Source organism: Nomascus leucogenys, chromosome 12 (genome assembly GCF_006542625.1).
Source record: "Nomascus leucogenys isolate Asia chromosome 12, Asia_NLE_v1, whole genome shotgun sequence".
NCBI lineage: Eukaryota > Metazoa > Chordata > Mammalia > Primates > Hylobatidae > Nomascus > Nomascus leucogenys.
Window position 1 is genome coordinate 16,848,898 of NC_044392.1, and position 15,199 is coordinate 16,864,096.

A 15,199-nucleotide genomic window follows, 5' to 3' on the forward strand; every position below is an offset into this window, starting at 1 on the left:
CCACATCCTCTCCAGCACCTGTTGTTTCCTGATTTTTTAATGATGGCCATTCTAACTGGTGTGAGATGGTATCTCACTGTGGTTTTGATTTGCATTTCTCTGATGGCCAGTGATGATGAGCATTTCTTCATGTGTTTTTTGGCTGCATAAATGTCTTCTTTTGAGAAGTGTCTGTTCATGTCCTTTGCCCACTTTTTGATGGGGTTGTTTGTTTTTTTCTTGTAAATTTGTTTGAGTTCATTGTAAAAATCCCTAGGAATCCAGCTTACAAGGGATGTGAAGGACCTCTTCAAGGAGAACTACAAACCACTGCTCAATGAAATAAAAGAGGATACAAACAAATGGAAGAACATTCCATGCTCATGGGTTGGAAGAATCAATATCGTGAAAATGGCCATACTGCCCAAGGTAATTTATAGATTCAATGCCATCCCCATCAAGCTACCAATGACTTTCTTCACAGAATTGGAAAAAACTACTTTAAAGTTCATATGGAACCAAAAAAGAGCCCGCATCGCCAAGTCAATCCTAAGCCAAAAGAACAAAGCTGGAGGCATCACGCTACCTGACTTCAAACTATACTACAAGGCTACAGTAACCAAAACAGCATGGTACTGGTACCACAACAGAGATATAGATCAATGGAACAGAACAGAGCCCTCAGAAATGATGCTGCATATCTACAACTATCTGATCTTTGACAAACCTGACAAAAACAAGAAATGGGGAAAGGATTCCCTATTTAATAAATGCTGCTGGGAAAACTGGCTAGCCATATGTAGAAAGCTGAAACTGGATCCCTTCCTTACACCTTATACAAAAATTAATTCAAGATGGATTAAAGACTTAAATGTTAGACCTAAAACCATTAAAATCCTACAAGAAAACCTAGGCAACACCATTCAGGACATAGGCGTGGGCAAGGACTTCATGTCTAAAACACCAAAAGCAATGGCAACAAAAGCCAAAATTGACAAATGGGATCTAATTAAACTAAAGAGCTTCTGCACAGCAAAAGAAACTACCATCAGAGTGAACAGGCAACCTACAGAATGGGAGAAAATTTTTGCAACCTACTCATCTGACAAATAACTATTTTTTATATTAAAATAAATATACATTCTGAAGTATGTGAGTTTTCAGGGCAGACAAATCTTAAGTAGGATGAAAGGCATCACCAATAATTGACAATATTTGTTTTTACAGATCAAGTTTCAGTAATGCAAACATTAAAATTTTAATAGGAATTTACAGTTAAAAATAAATACTAATTATCCTTTCAAGTCTACATTTCCCACAAATTCAGCAGATTATAAAACGGTTATTTTTATAAGAACTATGAGAAGGATATACATATATTTCATTCATACCTGTACTCGGGGTCACTGTCATAGGCAGAGTCTCTATATAAAAGACTTCTTTTCAGTTCCAGTTCATCATCTTTCTCTAGGTCTCTCTCATCCTGAAAAATTTTAAAGATTTCCATTAACTCACTGTCTCATTGTCCCCAAAATGATGCATATGTTTCTTCAGAAAATGCTCTTCCCCTCCCCTTATAATTTATAAGAAACGGAATTAAATGCTAGTGTTTCTTTGGGGAAAAAAAGGTTAAGTGAGGATTTACTATCCTTTTCAATAAAATTATACAGTTTTATTACAGTTTTTCCTAATATTGCTTATCAAAGACTAGGTATCCAGTAGATACCTCTTGAATCCATAAAAATAGAGGAATGAATCCTGTGTCATGATATGTAAATTAACATTATCTTATGCATTGTTATATGAACTCAAGAGATTGTACCTGCATTCTGAGGAATAAGTATTTGAGAAAATTATGTAGATACAAGCATTCTAACGTGCACCTATGACTTACAAATGAAATGGCTTAGACTTATTAATCAAAAGCCAAAATGCAAAATCAAAAGCCAAAACAACAAGCCAGAAAAGGCAAAAATGAAAGGCAAGGTAATTGGAATTAAAATATATGGTTACCCCCACCTTGTACGGGCAGCCTGTTCTTAATTTCTAATAGACACATACAAGGACATAAGAAATAGTATTCTGAAGAGATGGCTTTGTTAACTATATCATTCACAGTTAAGTTCATATGTGTGGTAATGGTATATAATTTAATACCAAATACCTTTTTCAACTACTAGCCAATATCCTTCTGTTCCTTAGTCAAACAAGAAGAGAAATAAACAGAACTGATAACAAAAGAAACTAGTAAGCACAAATAAGGATTAGTATTAGTAAGGGGTTCATTCACTTTATGTAAGAAATCAGCTGAATGCACATTGTGAAGAAAAATGATTTTAAAAATTTGCTGATGGCATGAAACTAGGAAGAGAGCATTATGTGTAAACGTGTGCAATAAATAATAGAGCTTGTTTCAAAATCACAGAAAATATGCATAAAGATTTAGAATTGTTATAGTTTCTCGGTTTTATCATTATGAAGTTGCCTTTATTTCTACAACTGCTTTTTTTCCCCTTAACTTATTTTGGTCTACTATTCATATAGATACAACTACTTTCTTTCAGTTAGTGCTTTAATGGTATATATTTGTCCTTTTATTTTCAGCCATTCCTTATTATTAGATCTTTTTCTTGAATGGCATATTATTGGATGTTCCTTATTTTTACCTATTCTGAGAAGTCAATGAAGTGGAGCATTTACTCTATTATCAAAGAAAATGTCATTGCCTGTAGTGAGTGTGAAAGACTTGGCAAAGAAATGAAATAAAAAGGATAGCTGTCTTAAAGGGAGTAAAAATACAACTACTAAAACTATTTCTGTAGAGTGATGATGCCCATCTAGATCAAGGATATCATATAGGGGAATTCAGACCTGAGAAACAAAAGGGAACAGATTAGCCTAAAGGTTATTCCTTTCAAATTTTCAGACTATATTTTGTGATATTTTATAGATATAATTATATTTATTTATATATAATCATATATATTTATATTCATATATATATAAATTGCCCTTTGAAAAAATAATCTATACAAGGACCCATCTTTTGTAAGAGTCCCTGTATAGATTATTTTTGCAAAGGACAAGTTATTCACAAACAAGGAGGCAACAAGGATCACACCTTATTATAAGCTATTAACTATGTATTGGTCTTTCTTGCTTTGTTGCATATCTTGTAATTTTGTGTTGACATGTGGAAATTTTAAGTAATATGATGTGACACATCTGGAAGGAATATTTCCTTATTTATCTTCTGTCTGTCCTATCCACTGGGGAATGTGGGATACTGAGGTCTCTATTATATTGCATATCTATTTCTTCTTTCTATTCTATCAGTTTTTCCTTATATTTTTTGGATCTCTTTTAAGTGCATAAATATTTGTAATGGTCATATCTTCCTGATGGTTTGGCCCTGTTGCCATTATAAAATATTTTTATTTGTCTTTAGTAAGAAATTTAGTAAGAAAAAATTCTCTTAAAGTCTATTTGTCCAATATTTGTGTAGCCACTGCAATTCTCTTATGCTGTTGAATGGTATACTTTTGTTTCCTTTTACACTGAACTTATTTGTGCCTTTGAATCTAAGGTGCATCTCTTATAGGCAGAATATAGTAGAACCATGATTTTTATGCAGTCTCCAAAATTTTACCTCCTAATTGAAGTGTTTAATTTTTTAAATATCATGAACTACCTATAGGTATGTTTACATACCTATATGATTTACATTTGCCATTTTGCTATTTTCTATGTCTTTTTTTCATTTCTCCATTGTTGCCTTCTTTTGTGTTAGATATTTTCCAGGGTTCATTTTTAATTTCCTATACACTATATTTTTGAGACATTTTCTTACTAGTTTCCATGAGGATTACAAATAACATCTTAATACAGAAGAATCTAAGTTTAGATGATACCAGCTTAATTTCAGCGGGATATGGAAACTTTGCTCTTACATGTTTACAATCCCTCCCCTTTTAATTGCTATTTTTACATAAATTACATCTTTATATAATATGTTCCCACCAACAAATATTTATAATTATTGTTTTGTGAGGTCATCTCTTAAATCAGATATAAGAACTAAAGAGTTACTGGCAAAAACTGTATTTAGCCTATCTTTTATATTTACCTAGTTACCATTATCATTGCTCTTTATTTCTTCATGTGAAACTGAGCTACTGTCTAGTGTTCTTTCACTTCATCCTGAAGGGATCCTTTTAGTATTTCTTGTAGTGCAGATCTGCTAGTGATAAACCTGGTTTTATTTGAGAATGTTAATTTATTCTATATTTTTGAAAGTTTTGCTGGATATTCATGGTTGAGAGTTCTTTTCTTTTCAGTACATTGAATATATCATTACACTGCCTTTTGGACTCCACAGTTTCTGATTTAAACCACTTTTAAATCTTACTGAGGAACACATTTATGTGATGAATCCCTTCTCCCTTGCTGCTTTTAAGATTCTCTTTTTGTCTTTGGCTTTTTTCAAAACACTTTTTTTCTAGATATAGGGTCTAACTCTGTCACCCAGGCTGAAATGCAGTGGTGAAATCATAGCTCACTGTAGCCTTGAACTCCTGGGCTCAAGTGACTCTCCCACTTCAACCTTCTGAGTATTAGGGATTACAGGTACTTGCCACAATGCCAGGCTTATCTTTGGCTTCAGACTTAACGGTTTGTAATGAGTCTCAAGTGTGGATCTGTTTGAGTTTATCCTACTAAAGAGTTTATTGAGCTCCTTGCATAATGATTTTCTTCTATTTGGCAAGGACCATTATTTCTCCAAATATTCCTTCTGTCCCTTCCTTTCTCCCTCTTCTTCTGGAATTCTTATTACAGCTATGTTGGCATGCTTAATGGTATCCCACAAACCCATATGTGTTCATTATTTTTATTCTTTCTGTTCCTCACACTGAATTATCTCATTTGACTTGTCTTCAAGTCCAATAATATTTTCTTCTGCCTGCTTGTAGGGTGCTAATGATTCCTTCTAATAAATTTTTCATTTCTGGAGTTTTTCATTTCAAAAAATTTTCATTTCTGAATATGTACTTGTCAACTTCAGAATTTCTATTTGGTTATTTAAAAAATAGTTTATAACTTTTGATTGAAATTTTATATTTTATGTGACATAATTCTAACACTTTATTTCTTTATAAATGCGTTCTTTTGATTCTTTGAATAACTATATTTAACATAACTGATTTATGGTCTTTGTCTAGTGAGTCCAATGTGTAGGATCCTCAAGGACAGTTTGTATTCATTTTTTTCTCCATTTCCACTGTTTATTGTTGTTGTTTATTATAGTTATTAGCATAGTGATTTTCTGACTTAGTTCTGCAAAGTCAACATTCCTTTTTGTGGGTGATCACTGATATCTCTATTCTGTTAGCTGAGTCATCAAGTAATGATTGGACAGACATTTCTATAAACCCTTAGAACCATTAACTCTCCCAGTGTTTGCTGAGCAGCTCTGTATGTTGAGAGTACACTTTCAATACTTAGCCTAAGCCATAACTTCTTGTTCATGCAGAGCCTTAAGGTAGGCTGGAATCGAAAGCTAAGGGCCTTCTTGTCTTTTCTAATCAAGTACATAGCCTTGGACATACGCACAGTCCTACAAATATGAGTAGTCTTCTGCTTTTTTTTTTTTTATCAAGAAATAAAATGCTTTTATTTTCATTTTCTCTTGACAGTGAGTTTGTATTAACATGCAGCCCAATCTACCAAGTTTGAGAAATACTTAAATTTAGTTAAATAATGTTTACAATTATTTGAACATTTAAATGGTGACTTTTTTTTTTTTTTTTTTTTTTTTGTGGTCTTCTAAAATCCCAGGAATATGTGGTAGCTTTTCAAAGCCCCCTATGGACACACTCAGCTTTTTCTTTGAAGGTTTTTGATTGGTCTGTTGTTTAATTCAACAGCTATCCACCATTTCAGTTTGCAATGAGATTTAACAATTGCCTGCAATTATTTCTTTTAAAAATGCCCTCCAGGGCAAAGATTTTGCACTGGGAAAGCTCTCACTCAAAGTGGGGACTTCCAGGCAATCTCCAGCAAGTCAAGTAATTACAATTCTCTGGGAATGGCCTTTGACGAAACCCTAACTTTATTTTACCTCTGACAGTGCCTGCCAAAATTTTGGTTTTCACTGAGATTGTGGCATGTTGGTTATCAAGCCTACTATGCAGCTAGAGAGCAGGAGATGGGACTAGGTCAAGTTAAAATGCCATAAAACTTACTGTCCCTACCAATATTTAGCTGTTTTTCATGCTGAAGCATTTGCTTGAGTTTCTAGAGATACAGTGTATGAACCTGTGAGAGCCCCCTAGGACTCTGGCCCCAAGGAGTTTTCTACTCTCATGCTGTATTAGTCAGGATTCTCTAGAGAAAACAGAACCAACAGGATGTGTGTACGGTTCAAAGACAACAATACTTCATTTTTCAACAATGAACAGAACAATCAGGCAGAAGTTCAACCAGTAAATGGAAGACCTAAACAACAATATAGATCAACCAGAACTAACAACATCTATAGAACATTCCACCCAACAATAGTAAAATACATATTCTTTTCAAGTGCATATGAAAAATTCTCCAGGAATGTTAGGCTATAAAACAAGTTTCAATAAATTTGAAAGAACTGAAATCATATAAAATATGTTACCTGGCCACAATAACATGAAATCAGAGAATAACAGCAGAAGAAAATTTGGGTAATTAATAAATAGGTAGAAATCAAACAATATACTACTAAATGATCAGTGGGTCAAATAAAACAGCACAAGGGACACTAGAAAATACTTCAAGAGAAATTCAAATTATAACAAAACAAAACTTAATAATGAAAATGAGGCAGTGCTTCTAGAGGAACATGGCTATAAACACCTACATGAAAAAAGAAGACCTCAAATCAATAACCCAAAGCTTTTACTTCAAAAACTAGAAAAAGAACATCAAACCAAATCCAAAACAAGTAAAATACAAACATTAGAACGGAAATAAATGAGACCAAGAATAGAAAACTGGATAAAACCAATGAAAACCAAGGTTGCTTCTTTGAAATCATAAAACTTTTGGCAATGTTTTAGTTAAACCAAGGCTCTAATTACTAAAATCAGGAATGAAAAATGGGACATTACTAGAGATCTCAGAGAAATAAAAAGGATAATAAGGAAATACGTGAAATAATTGTAAACCAAAATAAATATAAAATTGTCTACAATGGTATCTATAAATAAGAGAAAAAATTACTAGAAAGATAAAAACTATTTAAACAGACCCAAGAAGAAACAGGAAATCTAAATATACCTAGAACAAAGAAAGAGACTGAACTAGTAATCACAAAAACTTGAATTAAAAAAACTTAGGGAGCCAAGATGGCCGAATAGGAACACCTCCAGTCTACATCTCCCAGCATGAGCGTTGCAGAAGACAAATGATTTCTGCATTTCCAACTGAGGTACCGGGTTCATCTCACTGGGGATTGTCAGACAGTGGGTGCAGGACAGTGGGTGCAGCGCACTGAGTGTGAGCCGAAGCATGGCGAGGCATCGCCTCACCTGGGAAATGCAAGGGGTCAGGGAATTCCCTTTCCTAGCCAAGGAAAGGGGTGACAGATGGTACCTGGAAGATCGGGTCACTCCCACCCCAATACTGTGCTTTTCCAACGGCCTTAGCAAACGGCACACCAGGAGATTGTATCCCGTGCCTGCCTTGGAGGGTCCTACGCCCATGGAGCCTTGCTCATTGCTAGCACAGCAGTCTGAGATAAAACTGCAAGGTGGCAGTGAGGCTGGAGGAGGGGCACCCATTGCCCAGGCTTGAGTAGGTAAACAAAGTGGCCAGGAAGCTCAAACTCGGTGGAGCCCACCACAGCTCAAGGAGGCCTGCCTGCCACTGTAGACTCCACCTCTGGGGGTAGGGCATAGCCAAACAAAAGGCAGCAGAAACCTCTGCAGACTTAAATGTCCCTGACTGACAGCTTTGAAGAGAGTAGTGGTTCTCCCAGCACGCAGCTGGAGATAAGAGAATGGACAGACTACCTCCTCAAGAGGGTCCCTGACACCCAAGTAGCCTAACTGGAAGGCACCCCCCAGTAGGGGCAGACTGATACCTCACATGGCCTGGTACTCCTCTGAGACAAAACTTCCAGAGGAAAGATGAGGCAGCAACATTTGCTGTTCACCAAGATCCGCTGTTCTGCAGCCTCCACTGCTGATACCCAGGCAAACAGGGTCGGGAGTGGACCTCCAGCAAACTCCAACAGACCTGCAACTGAGGGTCTTGACTGTTAGAAGGAAAACTAACAAAAAGAAAGGACATCCACACCAAAACCACATCTGTATGTCACCATCATCAAAGACCAAAGGTAGATACAACCACAAAGATGGGTAAAAAACAGAGCAGAAAAACTGAAAATTCTAAAAATCAGAGCGCCTCTCCTCCTCCAAAGGAACGCAGCTCCTCACCAGCAATGGAACAAAGCTGGATGGAGAATGACTTTGACGAGTTGAGAGAAGAAGGCTTCAGATGATCAAACTACTCCAAGCTAAAGGAGGAAGTTTGAACCCATGGCAAAGAAGTTAAAAACCTCGAAAAAAGATTAGACAAACGGCTAACTACAATAACCAATGCAGAGAAGTCCTTAAAGGACCTGATGGAGCTGAAAACCAAGGCAAGAGACAAACGCGACAAATGCACAAACCTCAGTAACTGATTCAATCAACTGGAAGAAAGGGTATCAGTGATAGAAGATCAAATGAATGACATGAAGCGAGAAGAGAAGTTTAGAGAAAAAAGAATAAAAAGAAATGAAATGCTCATCAAAGAAAAAATGCTCATCATCACTGGCCATCAGAGAAATGCAAATCAAAACCACAATGAGATACCATCTCACACCAGTTAGAATGGCCATCATTAAAAAGTCAGGAAACAACAGGTGCTGGAGAGGATGTGGAGAAATAGGAACACTTTTATACTGTTGGTGGGACTGTAAACTAGTTCAACCATTGTGGAAGTCAGTGTGGCGATTCCTCAGGGATCTAGAACTAGAAATACCATTTGACCCAGCCATCCCATTACTGGGTATATACCCAAAGGACTATAAATCATGCTGCTATAAAGACACATGCACACGTATGTTTATTGCGGCACTATTCACAATAGCAAAGACTTGGAACCAACCCAAATGTCCAACAACGATAGACTGGATTAAGAAAATGTGGCACATATACACCATGGAATACTATGCAGTCATAAAAAATGATGAGTTCATGCCCTTTGTAGGGACATGGATGAAACTGGAAACCATCATTCTCAGTAAACTATCGCAAGGACAAAAAACCAAACACCGCATGTTCTCACTCATAGGTGGGAAGTGAACAATGAGAACTCATGGACACAGGAAGGGGAACGTCACACTCCGGGGACTGTTGTGGGGTGGGGGGAGGAGGGAGGGACAGCATTAGGAGATATACCTAATGCTAAATGATGAGTTAATGGGTGCAGCAAAACAACGTGGCACATGGATACATATGTAACAAACCTGTACATTGTGCACATGTACCCTAAAACCTAAAGTATAATAATAAAAAATAAAATTTAAAAAAAAGAAAGAATATAACCAACCTGATACAGCAAAAAAAAAAAAAAAACCTACAAAAATTTCATAATACTATCACAAGTATTAACAGGAGACCAAGCTGATGAAATAATCTAAGGGCTTGAAGACTGGCTTTCTCAAATACAACAGTCAGACAAGAATAAAGAAAAAAGAATTGAAAAGGAATGAACAAAACCTCCTGGAAATATGGGATTATGTAAAGACACCCAATCTACAAGTCATTGGCATCCCTGAAAGACATGAGGAGAAAGGAAGCAACTTGGAAAACATATTTCACAGTATCATCCATGAGAACGTCCCCATCCTAGCTAGAGAGGCCAATATTCAAATTCAGGAAATGCAAAGAATTCCTGCAAGATTACTTCACAAGAAGATCATCCCCAAGACATAATCATCCGATACTCCAAGGTTGAAATGAAAGAAAAAATGATAAAGGCAGCCAGAGAATAAAGGGGAGGTCACTCACTAGGGGAACCCTATCAGACTGACAGAGGACCTCTCAACATAAACCCTACAAACCAGAAGAGATTGGGGACCTGTATTCAACATTCGTAAAGAAAAAAATTCCAACCATGAATTTCATATCCAGTGAAACTAAGCATCATAAATGAAGGAGAAATATGATCATTTTCAATTTGATCCTATTCAAATGCTGAGGGAATTTGTTAACACCAGACCTACCTTACAAGAGCTCATGAAAGAAGTATGAAATATGGAAAGACCATTACCAGGCACTACAAAAATGCATGTAAGTACACACACCAGTGACACTGATAAAGCCACACACAAACAAGTCTGCATAACAACTGGTTAACAACATGATAGCAGGATCAAATCCATCCATATCAATAAGAAACTTGAATGTAAATGGGTTAGGTGCCACAATTAAAAGGCACACAGTGGCTGCCAGCTGGATAAAGAAACAGGACCCAATAGTATGCTGTCTTCAAGAGACCCATCTCACAAGCAATGTCATCAATAGGCTTAAAATAAAGGGATGAAGAAATATCTACCAACCAAATGGAAAACTGAAAAAAGCAGAGTATGCCATCCTAATTTCAGACAAAAGACAGTTTAAACCAACAAACATCAAAGAAGACAAAGAAGGGCATTACATATTGGTAAAGGGCTTAATTCAACAAGAAGACCTAAATTAATGTGTACCCAATACAAGAGCACCCAGATTCATAAAGCAAATTCTTAGAGACCTTCAAAGAGACTTAGACTCCCACAGAATAATAGTGGAGACTTCAATACCCCACTGACAGTATTAGACAGATAACTGAGTCAGAAAATTAACGAAGAGATTCAGGACCTGAATTCAACACTTGACGTAATGGAGCTAATAGACAGCTACATAACTTTCCACCCCAAAGCAACAGAATATACATTCTTTTCATCACCACATGGTACACACTGTAAGATCAGCCATGCAATCAGACATAAGACAATCCTCAGCAAATTCAAAAACAGCAAAACCATACCAACCACACTCTTGGACCACAGTACAATAAAAATAGAAATCAAGGCCAAGAGAATCACTCAAAACCATACAATTACATGGAAATTAAACAAACTGCTCCAGAATAACTCCGGTTAATTATCAAATTAAGGCAGTGTGATGGTTAATGTCAAGTGTCCACTTGATTGGACTGAAGGATGCAGAGTATTGTGTCTGGGTGTATCTGGCTGTTACCAGAAGAGATTAACATTTGAGTAGGTGGACTGGGAGAAGAAGACTCATCCTCAGGAAGACTCACCAACAATGTGGGTGAGCACCATCCAATCAGCTACCAGTGTGGCTAGGAAAACCAGGCAGATGAAGGTGGAAGAAGCTGATTTGCTGAGTCTTCCAGCCTTCATCTTTCTCCCATGCTGGATGCTTCCTGTCCTCAAACATCAGACTCCAAGTTCTTTGGCTTTTGGACTCCTGGGTATACACCAGTGGTTTGTCATGGGCTCTTGGGCCTTTGGCCACAGACTGAAGGCTGCACTGCTGGCTTCCCTACTTTTGAGATTTTGGGACTCAGAATGAGCCACTACTGGCTTCCTTGCTCCTCAACTTGCAGACAGCCCATCATGGGACACCTTGTGATCATGTGAGTCAACTCTCCTTCATAAACTCTCTTTCATGTATACATATATCCTATTAGTTCTGTCCCTCTAGAGAACCCTGACTAATACAGTCAGGAATTAAGAAGTTCTTTGAAACTAATGAGAACAAAGACACAGCATATCAGAATCTCTGGGACACAGCTGAGGCAGTGTTAAGAGGGAAATTTATAGCATTAAATACCTGCATCAAAAAGTTAGAAAGATCTCAAACAACGTAACATCACAACTAGAAGAGCTAGAGAAACAAGAGCAAACAAACTCAAAAGCTAGCAGAAGACAAAGAATAACCAAAATCAGAGCTGAACTGATGGAAACAGAGACATTAAAAAAATACAAAAGATAAACAAATGTAGGAATTGGTTTCTTGAAAAAATTAATAAGATAGTCAGCTAGACAAGTAAACAAGAAAAGAGAGCATATCCAAATAAACACTATAATAAATGACAAAGGGAATATTACTACTATTCCACAGAAATACCAATAACCATCAGAGATTACTATGAACACCTCTATGCACACAGACTAGAAAATCTAGAAGAAATGGATAAATTCCTGGACATATACATCCTCCCAAGACTAAACATGGAAGAAATTGAATCTGTGAACAGACCAATAACAAGCTTTGAAACTGAATCAGCAATCGATAGCCGACCAACCAATAAAAGCCAAGAATCAGGCAGATTAACAGCCAAATTCTACCAGATGTTCAAAGAAGAACTGGTACCATTCTTACTAAAATTATCCCCCAAAATTGAGGAGGAGGTACTCCTCTTCAACTCATTCAATGAGGCCAGCACCATCCTGATATCAAAACCTGGAAGAGACACAACAAAAAAAGGAAAACTTCCACCCAATATCCTTGATGAACATAGATGCAAAAATCCTCAACCAAATACTAGCAAACTGAATCCAGTAGCACATCAAAAAGCTTAGCCACCACAATCAAGTAGACTTTAATCCCTGGGATGCAAGGTTAGTTCAACATATGCAAATCAATAAATGTGACTCATCACATAAACAGAATTAAAGACAAAAACCATATGATTATATCAATGAATACAGAAAAGGCTTTTGATAAAATTCAACAATGCTTCATGTTAAAACTCTAAAGAAACTTGGCATTGAAGGAATATAGTTCAAAACAGTAAGAGCCATCAATGACAAACCCACAGCTAACATCACACTGAATGGGCAAAAGCTGGAAGCATTCCACTTGAAAATTGGCACAAGGCAAGGGTGCCCTCTCTCACCACTCCTATTCAACATAGTATTTTAAGTCCCGGCCAGAGCAATCAGGCAAGTGAGAGAAACAAAAGGCATCCAAATAGGAAAAGAAGTAGTAAAACTATCCCTGCGTGTATATGACATGATTTTGTATTTTAAAAACCCCATGGTCTTGGCCCCAAAGCTCCTTGAACTGATGAGCAACTTAAGTTTTGGGATACAAAAATCAGTAGCATTCCTATTCACTAACAGCACCCAAGCCAAGAGCCAAATCAGGAATGCAATACCATTCACAACTGCCACAAAAAGAATAAAATACCTAGAAGTATGGCTAAGCAGGGAGGTGAAAGATCTCTACAATGAGAATTACAAAACTGCTCAAAAAAATCAGAGACGACACCAAAAAAATGGAAGAAAATTCCATGCTCATGGATAGGAAGAATAAATATCATTAAAATGACCATACTGCTCAATGCAATTTACAGATTCAGTGCTATTCCTATCAAACTACCAATGACATTTTTCAAGTAATTAGAAAAAACTATTCTAAAATTCATATGGAACAAAAAAAGAGCCTGAAAAGCCAAGGCAATCCTAGGCCAAAGAAGAAAAAAAAAAAAAGCTGGAGAAATCACATTGCCCGACCTCAAACCATACTACAAGGCTAGAGTAACCAAAATACCGTGGTACTCATACAAAAGAAGACACATAGGCCAATAGAACAGAAGAGAGAGCCAAGAAATAAAGCCACTCACCTACAGTCATCTGATCTTTGAAAAAGCTGACAAAAACAAGCAATGGGGAAAAGACTCCACTCAATAAATGGTGCTGGAATAACTGGCTAGTTGAAGATTGAAACTGGACCACTTCCTTAGACCATATGCAAAAATCAACACAAGATTGATTAAAGACCTAAATGTAAACCCTGTAACTGTAAAAACTCTGGAAGATAACCTAGGCAATACCATTTTTGACATAGGAACAGGCAAAGATTTCATGATGGAAAATGTCCAAAGCAATTGAAACAAAAACAAAAATGACAAATGGCACCTAATTAAAGGAAAGAGGTTTTGCACAGCAAAAGAAACTATTAACAGAGTAAACAGACAACTTACGGAATGGAAGAAAATATTTGTAAACGATACATCTGACAAAGATCTAACATCTAGAATCTACAGGGAACTTAAATAAACACATAAGCAAAAAATGAACAATCCCATTAAAAAGTGGGCAAAGGACATGAACAGACACTTTTCAAAAGAAGGCATGCGATACACCAAAGAGCATATGAAAAAATGTACAATATCACTAATCATTAGAGAAATTCAAATACAAACAACAATAAGATAGCATTGCACATCAGTCAGAATGGCTATCGTTAAAAAGTCAAAAAATAACAGATGTTGGTGAGATTGCAGACAAAAGGAATGCCTATACACTGCTGGTTGGAGTGTAAATTAGTTCAACCATTGTGAAAGACAGTATGGTGATTTCTCAAAAACCTAAGACAGAACTACCATTCAACCCAGCAATCCCATGCCTGGGTATATATTCAAATGAATATAAACTGTTCTACCACAAAGATACATGCATGTGTATATTCACTGCAGCACCATTCACAATAGCAAAGACATGTAATCAATCTAACTGCCCATCAACAGTAGACTGGATAAAGAGAATGTGGTACATATATACCATGGAATACTATGCAACCATAAAAAAGAAAGATCACATCCTTTGCAGGAACATGGATGGAGCTGGAGGCCATTATCCTTAGCAAAGTAATGCAGGAACATAAAACCAAATATCACATGTTCACACCTATAAGTGACAGCTAAATAAAGAGAACACATGAACAAAAAGAGGGCAACAACAGACAATGGGGCCTCCTCGAGGGAGGAGGATAAGAGGAGAGAGAAGTTCAAGAAAAAAAAAAAGTCAAGTACTATGCTTAGTACCCCAGTGAGGAAATATTCTGTATAGCAAACGTGAGCCATGAATTTACCTATATAACAAATCTTTACATGTACCCCTGAACCTAAAATAAAATTTCTTAAAATATTTAAGAAAAAATGCATAGGAAGATATCATGAAAATCTTCGTATCGTTCAGTTTGATAATATAAATGAAACAGGAAAATTCCTAATAAAACTGACCAAGTAATAGAAAACCCAAATAACTGATATTAAAGAAATTATATCCATTACTGAAAACTATCCCACAAAAATAGGCTTGTTCAAAACATTTAAGAAGGAA

The 15,199-nt window shown here is 36.4% G+C and overlaps 1 protein-coding gene across 6 annotated transcripts in view; it reads right to left on the reverse strand.

Annotated features, from left to right (window-relative positions):
* SPATA6 (spermatogenesis associated 6) overlaps window positions 1-15,199 on the reverse strand; it is a 133,433-nt gene that overhangs the window by 11,161 nt on the left and 107,073 nt on the right. For all 6 annotated transcript variants that reach the window (XM_003259006.4, XM_012511002.2, XM_030823877.1 and 3 more), the window contains one exon: window positions 1,371-1,462. In XM_003259006.4, the coding sequence (XP_003259054.3) occupies window positions 1,371-1,462 (92 nt within the window). The remainder of the gene's footprint in view (window positions 1-1,370; window positions 1,463-15,199) is intronic.